This window comes from Podarcis raffonei, chromosome 13, assembly GCF_027172205.1.
Source record: "Podarcis raffonei isolate rPodRaf1 chromosome 13, rPodRaf1.pri, whole genome shotgun sequence".
Classification (NCBI taxonomy): Eukaryota; Metazoa; Chordata; class Lepidosauria; order Squamata; family Lacertidae; genus Podarcis; species Podarcis raffonei.
In genome coordinates, this window is record NC_070614.1 from 38,243,382 (window position 1) to 38,261,338 (window position 17,957).

Below are 17,957 nucleotides of genomic sequence, written 5' to 3' on the forward strand. Positions count from 1 at the left end.
AGATTTGAACTACAGTTCCCATCAGGCCATGGGGGCCTTGTAGTCCAAAACATCTGGAGGGCGCCAGGTTAGCGATGGCTGGTCTAGGCATCACTATTTTCACTCCTAGCTTCAGCTCACCTCTTTTGGAGGGATAGTTGTAGCCTTACTAGTATACCCTCACACCCCTTCATCATTCACTGCCATGCAACCCTTCACAAACATTTCTCTGACTTCTATTCCATAATAAATAATAATAATAATAATAATAATAATAATAATAATAATAATTTTATTATTTGTACCTCATCCATCTGACTGGGTTGTTCCAGTAACTGTAGGTCGCTTCCAACGTATCAAGAAAATAAGAAAACATTAAACAGGGCTGCCTTCAAATGAATAGTTTGAATAGTTTGGCTCGGGGGCCGCATAACTCCATAGTCTCCGATGAAAACAGGGAAACCCTACCATACCCTCCAACATTTCTCTGATGAAAATAGGGATCTCCTAAGGAAAAGTGGAAGGGATGCGGGTGGCGCTGTGGGTTAAACCACAGAGCCTAGGACTTGCCGATCAGAAGGTTGGCAGTTCAAATCCCCGCAACAGGGTGAGCTCCCGTTGCTCAGTCCCTGCGCCTGCCAACCTAGCAGTTCAAAAGCACCTCAAAGTACAAGTAGATAAATAGGTACTGCTCTGGCGGGAAGGTAAACGGCGTTTCCATGCGCTGCTCTGGTTTGCTAGAAGCAGCTTAGTCATGCTGGCCACATAACCCGGAAGCTGTACGCTGGCTCCCTCGGCCAATAAAGCAAGATGAGTGTCGCAACCCCAGAGTCGGCCATGACTGGACCTAATGGTCAGGGGTCCCTTTACCTTTACCTAAGTAAAAGTGGGTGATTCTGGGATCAAATAAGAAACTGGAACAGCTTGTGTAAATCTGGGACTGCCCCTGGAAAATAGGGACACTTGGAGGGTCTGTAATCACTCCCACAAGAGCCAGCGGTAGTCGCCAACTTGGACTGCTTTAAAAGATGAGTCAAATTCATGGAGGATAAGGCTGTCAGCCTCCATGGCTATGCTTTGCTTTCGCAGTCATGCCTCCTTATGCCAGTGGCTGGAGGATGCTGTTGTGCCAATGTGCTGCTTGCAGGCTTCCCACAGGCATCTGGCTAGCCACTCTGAGAACATGATGTTGGACTATATTATTATGACCGGCAGTGATGGCCAAACTTGGCCCTCTAGCTGTTTTGGGACTACAACTCCCACCATCCCTAGCTAACAGGACCAGTGGTCAGGGATGATGGGAATTGTAGTCCCAAAACAGCTGGTCCCAAAACAGCCTGGCCATCACTGTATGAACCCCAGGGGTGGATTACAACAATTAAAGCACAATATTAAAATCAGTTAAAATGACAGAAATAAAAAGAGGGTCCTAAAAACATACACTTCACATGTTGAATGTGGGCTGCTGGCCTGATCCAGCATTCTCCAATGTTCTTTGAAAGAAGCTTCATAGTTTTAAGCAAATGCATTGGGGATGCCTGAACCAATCACCTGAAGAAAGAGAAGAGGGCATTCACACTTGCACCTCTTAACACCTGCTTGCCCCACTTTCGTGAACGCTGCAGAAAGGGGCCTTGCCTGTGTATCTGAATGCATAAATCTGCCTTATACTGTTGGAGGGCACCTAACCCTTTTGCAGCCCAGCTCTTTCCCCCATCCAGGTGGTTAAGAACAAGAAGAGAACCCTTCTGGATTAGACCAGAGGCTTGCCTTGCCTAGCATCCCGTTCGCCATAGTAAAGCAACCGGATGCTTGTGGGAAGGACGCAGGCAGAAGATGAGTGCAATTGTAGCACCCTGCTTGTGGTTAACGCTTAGCTGGAATGAAATATTCAACGCAGCAATAGAGAAATTAAAATAATAATTTATTTGTCAGACAAATAAATGAGAGGCACAGTGGTATATGGTTACCAAGCTCTGGCCTGCCTTCCTGCCCTTATGGCCAGCACTTATATTCCCTCAGCTCAGCCCCCTTGCTCCTCCTTTGGCTGCCTCTGTCCAATCAGCCTGGTTAAAATTCCTATTGGCTGTTTGCTAGAACCAATCATAAAAGATACACCCATTTCCTATTACCTTTTATGGGAGACAAAGAGCTATATTTCCTTCTATTTATAATTGGCAAAAAAAATAGCCATTAACCTCTACAAGGCACCTTAATTACCAAATAACCTTTTGCCCTAGACTAGGCGCCTTAACTAACATTTCATCTTTTGCCCTATTGCCCTATTCACTCCAAAACAGATGGTGGCTAATTTTATCTTTGGAGGTCATTAAGCAGAGGCTTGACAACCATATGTCAGGAGTGCTCCGATGGCGTCTCTCTGTCTGGCAGGGGTCCGGACCCAATGGCCCTTGTGGTCTATTCCAACTCTTCTATGATTCTATAATTTCTTACTTTCTAAATCCTTTGCATAATTACATTTAAGCCAATATATTTCATACATATATAGTTTTTTTAGAAGAAAGGGAACTTAGTAAAAGCTAAGCTAAATTCTAAAGATTCAAAGCAGTTTCAGAGAGTTGCCTCTTCCCTAGCCAGCTGATGTTTGTATTAGCTCTTGCCCTTTTAACCTTAGGAAGATGTGGCTCAAGTTTAATGGGAGGCACAATAATTATTTACTATTTGTTTTTGCAACCTTGATTGTATTCTATAATTTGTATGGTCAGTGTGACCTTTTGTTCCCAGCCTTTAATTTCCTTTTACAACCCTGAGACACTGCTATAGATCAGGGGGGCCCTTGATCAAGAAGATAAACAGCTGCCAGAGTATGGTTTCTGCCTGGCATGAGAGATACAAACATTTACAAATATATTTCTTTAAGGTCATTTTTAGAATACAGGAATCTGATCAAAATATAAGCCTTGATTAAAAATGCAGGCTATGATCAGATGCCTCACAATGAGCCCTCTCCCGCTGTTGTTCTCTAGCAACTCTGCTGGTGGGGGGCGGGGAGGTAGGAGGGTTAAGCACATGGCTGTTTCCTCCATGAATTTCTCTAATCCCTTTAAATCCATCTAAGTTGGTGTCTGTCACCCACATCTTATGCCAGCAAATACCATAGTTCTAACTATCTGCTGTGTGCAAAGTACTTTCTCTAATACCACACGTAATTCTATAAACCTCTGTAATGTCTCTCCTTCCTGATTTTTTTTTAAAAACAACATAAAAAGCCTCCTGTGTTGTAGCCTTTCCTCATAAAAGGGAGCCACTGCAGCCCCCTGATCATTTTGAATGCACCATTTCCAGTTCTGCAATATCCTTTTCAAAGCTGGCATAATGAGCTATACATACTATATCAAGTGTAGTCACACCATAATTTACATCACGGTATTATGATACAGGCAATTGTATTTTCTATCCCTTTCCTAATGATCCCTAGCACTGAATTCATAACTTTCACAGTTGCCACTCACTGGGTTTAATTTTTTGTTGAGCTTTTCCCTGCAATCCCAGCACAGCACCAGTCTGTGAACATCTCTGTGGTTAGGATTTTTTTGCCCCACACATTTGCTACTTTAATGTCCACCCCACCCCCCACAACCTCTTTATGAACTTTAACATCACTGGTTCTAATACAGATCCTTAGTAGACCCCACTTATACCCCTCTTTTGGAGAACTGTCAATTTCCCCCCCAATTATCTGCTTCCTATTCTTTAACCCAGCTATCAGTCCATCCGGTCCAAGGCCCTTGGTGAGGGGCTTTGTAAAAGCTTTTTGGAGGTCCAAGAATACAACATGTAGTGGATCACCCTGCCCACATAGCGCTTTCAAAGGACTCTTAAAATATTAGTGAGACAACTTACACCCACAGAAATCATGTTGATTCTTCTTCAATACCTGTTCTTCTAAATGCTTGATCATTTTATATTTAATGTTTTCCACCAGTTTACCCTGAACAAACATTAAGCTAACTACTCTGTAATTTCCTGCATCCCTCCTGGCTCTCTTTTTAAAAATTAGTTTTACCCTGATTGCTTCCCAGTCCCCTGGGAACTTTTGTTGTTGTTAAAAGACTAATAATTTCCACATTTGAGTTCTTTAACAAATTGGGAGGTGAGAGAATCCCAAGGTATGTTAACTTTTTAATTTGCTATTAAGGCCTAGAACTTTGTCTCTCGCCACCACTGTTGCGCTTAGTTCTTCCGACTCCCCTCCCTGAGGGAGTCAGATCCAGCCTTGTGGCGAAAACAAATGCAGATAATTGATTCAGCTTCTCTGCAACCTCCTTGCCTCCCATTTAAGAGCAGGAATGAAAGTTGTGAGGTATCCCTTAGGGTGTTCTGTGGGGGGGGGGGTTTGCATCCCTTTATTACCTGCTTGTGTTTCTTTTGCCGAAGTTTATGTTCCTTTTTGTGTTCTCATTTGGACAAGGCTTCTATTTTCTGAAGGGAGCCTTCTTGCCCCTCACAGCCTCCTTGCCTCTGCTCATCAGCCATTGCTTGGACTTTCTTGCTGAGAGGACGTTATGGGTGCAAAGCAGGGATGGAGAACCTGAAGGCCACAAGCCCTTTTGGACACCTTTCCAGCTACCACATGCCTGTGGTAGGTGGAGCGATATAATTTTTCCCCCCTTGTACTGTAGATTGGCTTCTACACACGCCCCTCTTTATCCTCCACCCAGACACCAGAGTTCAAGAACACATTCCAGCCAGACAAAAACACTCAAGGAGAGTGTGGCCGGGTAGGGAGCGTGGCCGGAGAAAAGTCCAGAGGGCAGGGTGGAAAGGTCTGGAGCGCCACACTCAGACATGATGTTACCCATCCTGGTGTAAAGCATGTGCTCTACCACTAACCTGTGGCCTATTCCTTCCCCAGGGAGCTCAGAATAGCCAACAAGGTATGATAGTCATGACAAAATACCAAGTTAGGAGGAGCTTGGTGCAGGACAAGCACAGCAATAGCAAAGAGCTGATTTAAATCCACAACGGCTGAGCTGATTCGCCCAGCTGATTTAAATCCACAAATCCCTCCTCCTACCTTTGTCTCACCCTCGCAGCTGCTGGAAACTTTATGTAGGTCCTTTAGGTAAAGGTAAAGGGACCCCTGACCATTAGGTCCAGTCGTGGCTGACTCTGGGGTTGCGGCGCTCATCTCGCTTTACTGGCCGAGGGAGCCGGCGTACAGCTTCCGGGTCATGTGGCCAGCATGACTAAGCTGCTTCTGGTGAACCAGAGCAGCGGACAAAAATGCTGTTTACCTTCCCACCGGAGCGGTACCTATTTATCTACTTGCACTTTGACATGCTTTCGAACTGCTAGGTTGGCAGGAGCAGGGACCGAGCAATGGGAGTTCACCCCGTTGTGGGGATTCGAACCGCTGACCTTCTGATTGGCAAATCCTAGGCTCTGTGGTTTAACCCACAGTGCCACCCGCGTCCCATGTAGGTCCTTTACCCCCTAGCAATAAGACAACTACTTAACAGGCTGTTGTCTAATAGGCATCACTAATTCTTCTCTAGGCAAGCAGGGATTAAACAACAAGCCTAGGAAAAATAGCAAAGAGTCAACACGCTAGAATGCTTTGCGGTTACTGGGCAGAGCAACCACAGCCTCAGCTCTGGATTGTTCTGTCATGGAAATGTAAACAAGCTGTTTAGAACCAAAAATAAGCTTGTTTTAGAATGGCAAATTCTATGCCCAACACAGGAAAGCAAAGCCCTGCCTGAAATGCAGAGGTGTGGTATGGAAAGGGGTGGAGAAGGCCTTTCATGCTGCAAAGTTATAAAAAGCAGGCTCTTGCACAAAGAATCTATACGGAGAGTTTCCTTAGGAAGTACTACCCTCCCCAACCCAGAAAGATCACAAACACAGACTCCAAAGGTGCCATTCTATTTTTTCCAAAAATGTACAGGTTACAGACAAAGAAGTTTCATGCTCCCACTGTCAAAACAGACACCCCACAAATCCTATATGTCTCTCCCCACACCCAAGGCATCCTGAAATCAGCATGAATTTAGAGTTTTTTCTAGACTACAGAGAGAAAACATGGCATCTATACATCAAGTCTTCCTCGACTGTGCTGGCTAGGGTTCATGAGTGCTGTCCAAAACATCTGGAGGCCATCAGGTTAGGGAAGGGTGTCTTACATGTAGCAAACATAGGACCAGATCTAATTTACCCTCCAGCGAATTACATCTCCCTCCTGCCTCCCTCCCTGCAATTGTCTCACCTATGGAATAAACCAGTCACTTCTCTCTCATGGGAGAAAAAAGTGTCTTATTCTTTAATAACTATTGCTTTTTCCTACCACATTAAAAACACAGTCAGACACCACGAGAAAAGTGTGATTCCCTTAATGAGCCACTCATTTACACAGTAAGAAATGGAACCAGTTACCTTCAGATCCCCCAAAGTTGCCAGTCCTGCACTCACAGTTCCATGTAACTGCAAAGCTATTTATTCTACCACCCCAGCACATCCATACATAGATATAATCTTCCGTAGAACGTGAGCATAGAGCATTTTGAAATTTCAGTTCCTGCCAAATGACAGCACACACACAGCACAGTCCTTTTACAGGAAAAACTTGAATCTACTTGTATGGGGAGAGAGATACACGCACTATAACCAGTAAATCCGTTGTTTAGTTCCAGATCGTGAAACAGGATGAAGGATTAGTAACTCCTAAACCAACACAGCAAGGGAGAAGCGCTCTGGTACTATCCCAAAGCATTACTTATATTCATGCTGGTATTTTTACAACCTCAGTTTCATTTAAAACTTGGGCTAACGGTGAAGAGGATGGTATCCAGGATGATCTAAAGCCATGGTTGGGATGGTGTAAGTTCACTCACGTTACTCCTTTAAGCTAACCACTCCATGCCGTTATAAACAGCTCACACCTTCAGTAGCCTGCTTCTGAATACTGCATGAGACCAGGGAAGAGAACTCAATCCTCTCTACTGCGTGCCTCCCCCTGCTGCATGTCCCCCTCCCGCCAGAATACTAGGCTCCCTGACAATGACGTTTCTCGAGAAAGAAAAGCAGGGTAGGGAGAGAACCACAAGGTACCACTTGGGCCCGGGAGAATGGAGAGTTCTGAAGCGCCAAGCCATCTTTGGAACTCCAACAAAGGCCTGTTTTCTGTGCAAAGGCTCCTCTTCTTGAATTTGGTTCATGGTTCAAACTGCTAGTCAAAGGGGAGGGACAGCGTCCGTGGCAAGAGGGCTATGTGGTGGACATGATGCCACTTTTCTCGCTCTTCACCTTCAAGAATTCAGCCATGCTGGAGAAGTACTTCTGGTTTGCTTCGGCTACCTTCTTCTCAGCCGCCTGAGGGTTCACAATCTCCAGACCCTGGAAACAAGAGGAGGGGGAGGGGAATGTGAGAGAGGGAGACTTTTTTTTAAAAAATGCAGAGTCCAGAGATCTTGCTGCCTCTAGAAAGTAGGAGAGGCGCTGAATTACAACAACACCCGCCCGCCAAATCTCCAGCTTCTACACCTTAAGGTAAATGGACCCCTGACCATTAGGTCGTCGTGACCGACTCTGGGGTTGCGGCGCTCATCTCGCTTTATTGGCTGAGGGAGCCAGCGTACAGCTTCCGGGTCATGTGGCCAGCATGACTAAGCCGCTTCTGGCAAACCAGAGCAGCGCACGGAAACGCTGTTTACCTTCCCTATTTATCTACTTGCACTTTGACACGCTTTTGAACTGCTAGGTTGGCAGGAGCAGGGACCGAGCAACGGGAGTTCACCCTGTCACGGGGATTCAAACTGCAAGTCCTAGGCTCTGTGGTTTAACCTACAGCGCCACCCACGTCCCTTCTACGCCTTGGACAGAAGTAAATTGCTTGGGGTGCTCCTAGTTGGTGGAACGCTTTCCCAAGAGAAACCTGCCTGGCACCATTGTTGTATTTTTTTAAGTGCAAAGCAAAATACATTGTTATTTACCCAGATTTCAATTTTTCACTGGGAGGGTAGTTAGCTATGTCCAGGGCCATTTTTGCACTTATCCATGCGGTGGGTACAATTTCTTCCTTGAAATAAATTTACAGTACTGTATTTAATTGTTTCTGTATTGCTGTTTTTATACCTGGCTTTAAAGTCCTGGTCCTTTCTGTTTTTACTGAGACGCCTGAGGCGCAAAAATACAACTAATGTTGTTGTTATTATTATTATTATTATACAATAACAACAACCAATATTGCACACATGAGCTTATGATCTTTCCTCCTCAAGTGCTGCAAGCAGAACAGTGAGGGTGGGGAGACAGAGAGTTACTAGGGTTTCACCCCAGAAAAATGTATTATAGCATTCTATAACCCTCATTTAAAAACAAAAACAAAACTACAGCAAACAAAAAAGTATTTAAGAACCAAAGAACCCTGCTGGATCAGAGGAAAGAAACATAGCCCAACATCCTTTTCCCAGTGTAGCCATCCCAATGCTCTTCTGGGAAGCCCAAGCAGGACATGAGCACAACAGCACTCCCCACAAAGGTTCTTCTTTCATCCATTGGACTTCTCAGCATCCTTGCCAGGCACACACTCAGTTCTCCAAAACTCCTAGAGCCCAGCACACACAGCTCTTTGTACACTCAGCCCCCGTCAGTGCCGCTTACAGGTAATTCAAGGAATGCAGAGCCAAGCGCGGTGCTTACCTGCAGTGGAGTGAAGGCCACGCTGGACGCAGTGCCCGAGGAGCGGTCCCGGATGGTGGACTTCCCTCCATACACCATGCTCTGCTTCTGGAGAGTGCGCTGGTTGGGAGGACAAATGCAAAAAGGCATGGGTGTTAGGCCTTTCATAGAGGAGGCAGTGAAAAGAGAGGGAAATGATGCTAAAGCACGGGGCAGGGGAACAACCAAATGGCTGGCTGTCCAAAGCCATGCTTTTCATTTGTTATCTTCCCTAGTACCAAAAAGCATGTCAAACGCATGTAACACTCATGCGTAGCCGCTCCAGTAGCCCTGGCACATTCTTTCTCCAACCACAGACAAAACCTCGTGTGGCACCCTTCACCTCAACATTAAAAAGCCACTTGGAACAGGGAAATTGCCTACCCTTATCAGAGACTAATGGCCAGCAATGTGACCATAGAATTAGTCTAATTCTGTGCCTGCTGAAGCTCTCAAGGGCTGCTCCACACAGAGCTTGTTGGCCTGGGAGTATTTTCTGAGCGCTTTGAGTAACAATAGGACATACATGCTCGGCATAATTACACTGCAGTAAGAGCTCTGCTCTGGTTGCTCAGTGTAGCTGTTTGCCGAAACCTCAAGAGGACAACGTGATGCTGCCTTCAGGAATGAACAGCCCCTGCCCAGGTCCAGAGGCTTTGAAATGCAGACTTGATGGACCCAGTCATAAGATGATTTACAGCTCCCGGCACTCCACATCCAGTCCCCATTTCCTTACTTGCAGCGTCTTTGAAATGCGTGCCTTCGTGGCCTCGTTGACTTGCGTCTGCCGGACTCGGCCGCTGCCTGACTTCCCCAGGTGGCCCAGACTGAAACCAAGGTCTTCCTGGTAAGCATCTTCTTCAATCTAGCAAAGGAAGGTGTGGAGAGAAGAAAAGGCCAAGTTTGGATTAGACAGTACAGGACCGATGACCGAGTTGACAGTTTCAATGAGAATGCAACCCCTTCCCTCTCCCCCCCCCAAGTGGCTCAATAAGGGACAACAGGTGCTTTTGAAATTTCCTTTTTTATTTTAGCCTATAGATCCAAAAGACAGCCCCACCACTAATCCTGCAATCTAGGAAGAGGCAAATTGGTCCCTATATTTATGTCCAAACTTTCTTCCAAGGTGGTCAAGTTGACATAAATGGTTCCCTCCCTCCCTCCTCACTTTGTTCTCACAAGCAGCCTGTTGTAGGGTGATTGGCACAAGGTCATCTGATGCACTTTATGACTGAGCGAGGATTTGAATCCTGGCCTGAGTCCAGCACTCTGATCACTACACGAGAGGGACTCTCCCTGGCCACAAAGGTAATTGTGTGCCAAGGTGAGCCTCCCTGAAATGGCCTGGGTTGGGTCACATGCAAGTACATCCGAAGCAGAGGGGACAGAAAACTTATTATTAGTCAAGGCTATAAATACATCTAGTTATCCGCCCGTTCCATCAGCCTTCTCAGAACCACTTCTCATCCTATTTATCTAATTTAAATTAAATTTATCTAATTTAATCTGTGCACACATAGGAGAAGTGTGAAGCCCACATGTAGCCATACAACACATAACTGCCACCCAAAATATTCCTCCATGTACATGTGGGCAGACGTGCAGCTTCTGTACACAGCAAAATGCAGATATGGCTTGTCAAGTTTAATGCTTTGTATTACTTGGAAGGGCTTACTTTACATAAAATGTAACCAGAGATCCCTGCCCCGCAAAAGATTTCTGTTACTTCCCCCATTCCACTGTACCAGTTAAAAAGGCACAGTTGGGGAACAGAGTCTGAACCATGCAAAACTCCTGGTTTCTACTCCTGCCCTCCTGAGAGATTAGACAGCCCCCAACACCCAAGACCAAGAGAAATCCTACACAAGGAGACTATGCAGGACTCCTTACCTCTCCAAAGCTCATCCGGTTTGCCTGCTTCCGGATTTCCGTTAGACCGAGACGCTCCTTCATCTTGCGATATCTGAAGGAGCAAGGAAAAGCACTTTTAAGATTGGCAGCTGGGAACTGAAAGATGCCAGGGCAGAGTGCTGCTGCCAAGAATGAAAGCAGTGTTTGGCATAAAAACAAATTCAGGCAGGAGACAAAGGGCTGAAATGCCAGGATTCCTGGGTTCATCTCAAGGAGACATGCAAGTTTACAGAATTATGATACAACCTGACCTGACCCTTGCCTACCTCCATTAATGTGGAAATCGAAACTTTCTTATACTCCACACCTCCCAAATATTCTGGCACAATTCTGGGCTCAAGAAACATACTAGTGACCGTATTATGAGGAAAAAATAAGTTTAAAAACTATTGTTTTGAAAAAGCAAAACGAATTGTTGCATTAAATCTTTGTTTCCGTGAGAAAAGAATATTTGATGGAAAAAATAAAATGCCATTATTCTGGTTTGATTTTAACAAGTGTGTATATATTAAAAGTAGATCCGGGATTCCCTAATACAGTCAAACCTTGGATCTCAAACGCCTTGGCTCCCGAACGATCGAAACCCGGAAGTGAGTGTTCCAGTTTTCGAATAAGGAAGTGAGTGTTCCAGTTTTCGAATAAGGAAGTGAGTGTTCCAGTTTTCGAATAATTTTTGGAAGCCGAACATCCGGTGCGGCTTCCGATTGGCTGCAGGAGTTTCCTGCAGCCAATCAGAAGCCACACTTTGGTTTCTGAACGTTTTGGAAGTTGAACGGACTTCCAGAACAGATTCTGTTTGACTTCCAAAGTACGACTGTACTTATTTCCTAGCACGCTTAACACCACCCTCCTGGCTGCCTCAGCCAGCTCTCCCTCCCACCCTGCCCCTGCCGCAAGACATTTCTTCAATTCTCTCCCCCGCACCTGCGTCCTCCACGTTTCTTCCTTTGTCCATCCAAGGGTGCTGGCAGTGGCTTCACTTGCTTGACAGGAGGTGGCTCCTGCCACTTGTCAAATTTCCTTTCAATTTCTTCCTTGAGGTCATAGCCAACCTGAATGGTAGCAGAAGGATAAAAGAGCAGAAAGTGTTTACAAAGCAGCCACCCCCTTGGGACCCTCCGTTATGCCTCTCACACCAGCCACTCCCCCAGGATCCTGGAGCTTTTGCCTTGTACCACATACCTTCCCTTCAGAGCTCTCGTGAAAGCTGTCCACACGCGCTGCCAGCGTGCATTTTGCTGATACCAAGCGAGCCGCCTTCCTTCGCAAGTCCTGCAAGGAGGGAATCAAAGGCACATGTTGGCTGGTTGCTGTTAGGAAACTCGTGCACCAACTCAAAAGAGAAAGGAGGAGGGGCAGACTCTCTCTCTCTCACACACACACCTACCGGAGGCAACGACTGTACAATGTCGCTGTGATAGATGTAGCCAGTGTGAGGCAGCACCGAAGTGCTGGAAAATCCAGACAGAGTCTTCCTCTGGGCCCCCAGAAGCATGATGTTGCAGGCTGGCATCTTGGAGAGGTTTGTGAGGCCACCGGCAATGCCTTGAGAGAAGGGAAGGCAATATGGAATGAATGCTAGTTGTGGGACCAAGGGCCAAGGTGGTTCAGGGGTTTTGATCAGCCAAACCATGGCTTCTCCCTGGCCTGCTGGGATTTGTAAACAAAGTTGCTCTCCTTGTGTGCAAGGAGAGCTCTTTGCTGTTCCTGGCCACAGAGACCTGCCAGAAGTGATCATACATCAACAACGTGACAGATGCTGCTAAATTTCTTGGACTGTTTAATTCATGGCTTCAAGTTTATAATTTTTTACATTAGCACTCCACTGTTCTTTTGTGAAATACAGTACTTCAGCAGTCTTTGGATTTGGAAAGATGAATTGTAAAAATTAAATGATTTCCCCATAGCATCCAATCGGGACAGGTGTTTGACCCTTTCAGAGAAGGCTTTACATTCCTTTCGGAATCTAGGGGCCTTCGTGTCCCTCTCTGCCAATGACAGACTTACTTATACATCCAACTAAATGTATCAGACTTACTTATACACCCATGTATATATGGATCAGACTTACTTATACATCCAACTTACACAACACTAGAATAGACCCATTTACATTAAAGGACTTAAGCCAGCCACATCCATCAATTTCAATGAATCTGCTCCAATTCTGATACAATCCCAAGTTTCCATATTCTGATACGCAAGGACCCAAGCCCACAGAGCTCCACTGAGAGCCTCACCCATTATTTTAGCAGCAGTGGAGGCTCCCACAATGATGGACAAGTTGGGGGCGATGAAGGACATGCGGGACTCCACATACTCGTAGATGCGGTGTTTAGACTGGTTCAGCTCCAGGGCCATGTCACAGGCCTCCTCAATACGCTCCAATTCTTCCTCAGTTAACTGTTGCCTGCAGCAGGAGAGAGGCAACGCTTGCGGCTGAGATACATAGGTCATCAGGTCTGGTTCACTATATCTGCACCGTCGCTCCATGCCCAGAGCGTGGCATTTGTTTCAAAGCTCTCAGGACCACCCTATATGTTAATATTCTATCTCTGAGCATGGATCCTTACATAGACAAAAATGGCACCATCCACATACACAAAATGGGAGATATCTGTAGATGTAGAGAGCCCCACAGTTTGCAGTCATATAGCAAAATTGTTGGAAAGCCCAAAGGCAGGGGAGCCCCAAAACCAGCCTTATAAAGACTGAGCATGCTCAGTGGTCATGGAATGCTGGCTAACAGTTGAGGAACAGATGGCTGGAAACCTGAATGGGAGCAATTTGAACTGCAATGTTTTGCTGCAGATCCCCCTTGCGTATTTTGATCAATAAGTTAACTCATACCATTTATCATGTGATCTGGCAGGTGCCTCCTGTCTCTACATGTGATAAGACAGACCGTAATTGTCTGAAGGCCACTCTCTTGACAACCAAGCAGTGACCTAAAAGCCACTCTCTCATCCAAAATCTATTCTCTGTGCTAAAATCTCATAAAGGGAAAACTGCCATGATTCTGGGCCTGCTCTACAGACAGTGGAACAAGTGGTACGGTAGACTGTAGTACTCCCTACTGCCAGAGATAAGATATTATTTTTCAATGCTCCCCTATATATCAAGAGAAATCTGTAAAGGGAGGAAAAAGCACTAGCACACCAAGGGGAAAAGAGCTAGGCTAGACACTCTCCTTTCAACATAGGAGTATTCTTCTTACAGGGAATTTTGGAAAGTAATTCCCCCACCTGCAGCCTGGAATGGTACAGTCCACCTTACACCCTTCAGCACCCTTTGCAAATTCAGTCTATATCCCTCTCTCACAGTCCAGATGCCCACCAATCTCCCATACCCTTCCAAAAACCTCCTCTTTTTCCTGTGCAGAGCCTTACCCCTGGGTAGTGGATGCGGTGACACTGACCACCATGATTGTAGCGTTGGTGAGGATCTGCTGAAGATTCTCATTGTTCTTGCATTTGTCCAAGCTGTTCCCTAGTTCCTGCAAGGTTCAAACATTTTAAAGCAGAAGTTAGCCATTGAAGAAGACAGAAAGCACATCCCCAAAAAGCACAGGTGGGAGGCACTGTAACCATGTTTAACTGAAGCCCCAAGCTTATTTAGAGAATTCTGGTCTCAGTGCCAGGTTTTGTTCATTACTGAGAAGGACCAAAGCTGCTCGAGGGTCAGTTCTAATTTCCGTCAGCAATTCTAGGAACAATTTGTGGATCACATGAATATTCTTTTCCTCCGAGGGTGGAATATTTGGGGATCTTCCCCCAGCCCTCCACACACACAATCCTCATTTTTCCTAACCTGGAAGCTAGTTTAAGACTGAGCAATAACAACTTCTCAAAAGCAACCATGTGAACTTCCCGGCAGATTAAATATTTGAACACAGCTCATCTGCTAGCTCTACCCACCACACCTTTTAGGTTCAAGGTTGATTATGACACATCAAAACCATGAATTAACTGTGGACCTGAAGAATACTCAAAAGATTTTCCATGTATAACACACCCCTGTGTATAAGACACCCCCTATTTTCGGGGACGCAAAATTGAGAAAACGGGGGGAAACTGCCCTGAGTTGTTGACCTTTTTTTAGGGGGAATTGTCAAAAATTGCTCACCCGCATAACCTACGCTGCCACTCACATGTGTCGTAAAAGACACCTATCGCCTGTCCCCACGCTGGCAAAAGCTGCCAATAGCCCGCCCTAGTGCTGCAGTGGCAGCCAATCAACATCAGCCATTGCTGCAGCCACCAATAACACGCAAAATACCCGCAGACAATCTCCGGCTCACGGCAGCACTCAATCCCACGTCCTATGCACAATCCATGTATAAGACGACCCCCAATTTTTAACTTAATTTTTGAATTAAAAAAGGTTGTCTTATACATGGAAAACTACAGTATGTCTTATCTGAGTTGTAATCTTAATAGCCATTTGAGCATGGAGCACCTCCGCTAAATAAGTGGCAAAAGTTATACGAGGGTTGGGCTAGTCATCGATGCAAATGGAAAGAATTGACTTTGCGAAGTTCAAGACACAGACAGGCACAATACCTTGACAGTCCGGATGTAGTCCAGTGCATTTGGAACAAGGGATTCTAGTTCGGGAAACCGCTTGGAGTACTTGTCTCGAATGAACTTGTGAATAATATCTGAAAAGAGAGAGGCAAAGACGACCTTTTACAAAACAGACAGAAACACAGAGCGCCATTACACTAGTGAGAATAAAAGCAGGCCTCCCAGAATATACTAGCTCAGAGACATTTTAATGCTGAGCCGTATAGCCTATTCAGATTGGCCAGCCTGAACCTTTTCTCCTGCCCAAGAAAGAAAGGCTTTTATCAAAACACTCCCTGTTCTACTGTGACACCAACACACAAATGTCCTTTGTATTCCAAAACTCCTGTGAAGGTTTGTCTGGCCAGTATGTGCCCTTCTATTTACTAGATTGCACCCCCTTCTCCAATGAAGCCAGCCTTTCCCAATCTCACTACTTCCCTAACTCATCATCTGCCACCCTCACAGGGTAGCAGCTGCTGTATTGTTTTCAAAGCCTTCTCAACCTCCCTCACCCCAAAGCGAGTGGCTAAGGTTTACACTTACTTAGCTCGTTCTCAATCTCCACTGTGAGGTTATTGGCATCCACAATGACTCTATATTCAGGAGCAGCCTCTACTGGACCTAGAACTAGTAAGAAAGGAACATGCAAAGTCAAAATCCATACAGGGCACCTCACTATAAGGTAACAGGGAAGTGGACATATGGGTACATTAGTGCTGTACTGCAGGACAAGGAAGTCCTGTAGCAGACTCTATACTGCAGGAATCAGACTGGGTGATGTGTGCATACACATCCAAAGGAAATCTCAGCCAGAGACTCTCAGTACCTTCAGATGCTTTGGGCTGTTTGCTGATGTATTCCTCAATCTTCAGCAGGATTTCAGCAAACTGCACAAGAGAAAAAACAAAAAGTTGAGTCTTACTTTTTGAAGAGGGCACCTTTAAAGGGTTAACTTCCCCAGACTACACCCAAAAAGGAAAAGGCAGTTTATAGAACCAGTAGACCCCAGGTTGAACACTATTTTGAAAACCATCGCTTCTATACATATTGGCCCGGCAGCCAAGTTCATTTTCTCTCACCGTCTTACTGTCCCAGAGCTTGGCAATACTCTTGACTGAATCAGTTGCCAGATCCACTTGCATTTCCTCCTGGACATCCTCAATGGGAGGCTCATCCTCTTCATCTGCAAAGCTGCCATCCTCTTCTTCTGCTGCCTCTTCGAGGTCAGCCAAAAGCTCATCTGCCAAAGACATGATGGATCAGGCTGCAAAGGAGAAAAAGGGAGGGACACAAGAGAAAACCATAATAAGTGACATAAATATCCAGAGCCTTATTGATTTGTTATTTCCCACAGTACTAGACTAGGAGAAATTCTAACCACTATCTAACCCAAGGGTAGCCAACACAGTGCCCTCCAAAGGTTGTAAACTGTGACTCCAATCATTCCCACCCATTAGCGAAGCTGGCTGGGGCTGAAGGCAGGTAAGGTCCAACAGACTGCTGGAGGCCACCACACTGATCTAATACAACACTTATGAGGTAGCAGCAACCCCCAGAGAGCCACACACAGTTGCTAGACACCCATCAACACAAGATCCAGATCCACTGTACCCCTCAGTTCAAACGTGTTCTTTCCTTAGCCCCCTCTCTAAAAACATCTCTCCCTTTCCACAAATACAAGTGCCCCATTGGAACCCCCTTCAATTTAAGAGACCTAGATTTAGCTCTTCAGTTTCCAACTCACCCACCTTTTGCCTTATAGAGATTTAAAAAAAATGAAATCACAATGAAATGCTTATAATCTGTTAACAAAGTATACATTCTCAAACACAGGATACAGACAGAAGAGGCAGTGTAGGTATAGCAATAAAAAGTGCCAGAAGGGTCCTCAATGGAAGAAGTACAAGTGTTCCATGACTATGCAGAACACAAATGAAAAACAAGATACTGCCCAAACAGCAAAAGATCCAACTAGAAGGAAAAGCCATAATGTATTCCCAGCCGATAAGAGTATGGAGAGAGTATTACTTTTGTTATTTCTACCGTGTTGTTGTTGTTGTTGTTGTTATTGCTACCACCACCAGGATAGGCCAAACACTACACTGTAGTGTAGTGACTGGGGAGACCAAGGTTCAGATCTCTGCTAAGCAACCAAGTTACTGGACGACTTGGGGATAGTGGTTATCACTGAGCTTGACCTCCCTCACGGGACCCTGAGCTTCTCAGGGAAAAGGCAGCACAAGTGCAGCAAACAGACAAACCTTTCTCCACCTTTTCTGCAACTACCGAGAAACCTCAATCTACAGCGCAATCCTCACCGCGTTTGTGTAGGAGGAAGTCCTATTGACTTCCATGGTGCTTACTCCTAGGTAAACGGGGTTAGGTTTGCAGCAATACTGTAGCGTCTCTCTCTCTCTCTGCCCGCCCCCAAACCTTACACTTCTCTTTACCCCTTAGGAAACCAAAGGCCAGGGCTCCCTTTTGGTTGCTTCCCAGTTAACCTCTCCCTCCCTCCCTCCTTTCCCTCCTCACCTTCTTTTTCTTTCTTCCACTCCTCCGCCGCACAAACGAACTCCTCACGTTCTCTCTTTCAGTCTCGCAAAAAGTATGTCATGCACCTGGCGCCCTTGGTGTCGTCATCAACGAGCGCCTTCGCTCTGCCAGGCATTAAAACGGATAGAGATAGAGAAAAAGGAGAGGTCACGAAGAGAGTTCGCGTTCGGCTTCAGCCCAAGTGCCGCCATATGCCAACCTAGGCCAGAGTTGGGGTGCCGTTCTAACTTATGTCTCTATGGCATTGCCTATTGCGTCATCTCTTCG

The 17,957-nt window shown here is 45.7% G+C and overlaps 1 protein-coding gene across 1 annotated transcript; it reads right to left on the reverse strand.

The window, feature by feature from the left end:
* Positions 1–5,852: 5,852 nt before the first annotated feature.
* On the reverse strand, positions 5,853–17,771 carry PRPF31 (pre-mRNA processing factor 31). Its single transcript, XM_053360936.1, has 14 exons — positions 17,670–17,771; positions 16,217–16,401; positions 15,964–16,024; positions 15,681–15,764; positions 15,132–15,229; positions 13,959–14,065; positions 12,810–12,979; positions 11,957–12,114; positions 11,752–11,841; positions 11,494–11,621; positions 10,549–10,621; positions 9,395–9,523; positions 8,641–8,739; positions 5,853–7,335 (listed from the first exon to the last, which is right to left on the reverse strand). The coding sequence occupies exons 2-14, from the start codon at positions 16,388–16,390 to the stop codon at positions 7,207–7,209; spliced, it is 1,500 nt and encodes a 499-aa protein (XP_053216911.1). The 5' UTR covers positions 16,391–16,401; positions 17,670–17,771; the 3' UTR covers positions 5,853–7,206.
* Positions 17,772–17,957: the final 186 nt, after the last annotated feature.

Excerpts from the sequence above, each read along its gene's own strand:
- PRPF31 (XM_053360936.1), bottom strand. The coding sequence starts at position 16,390 with ATGTCTTTGGCAGATGAGCTTTTGGCTGACCTCGAAGAGGCAGCAGAA. Across the intron at positions 14,066-15,131 it reads ACTACATCCGGACTGTCAAG|GAACTAGGGAACAGCTTGGA; the intron begins GTATTGTGCCTG and ends TGAACCTTGCAG. Across the intron at positions 7,336-8,640 it reads TGGCCTTCACTCCACTGCAG|GGTCTGGAGATTGTGAACCC; the intron begins GTAAGCACCGCG and ends TCTTGTTTCCAG.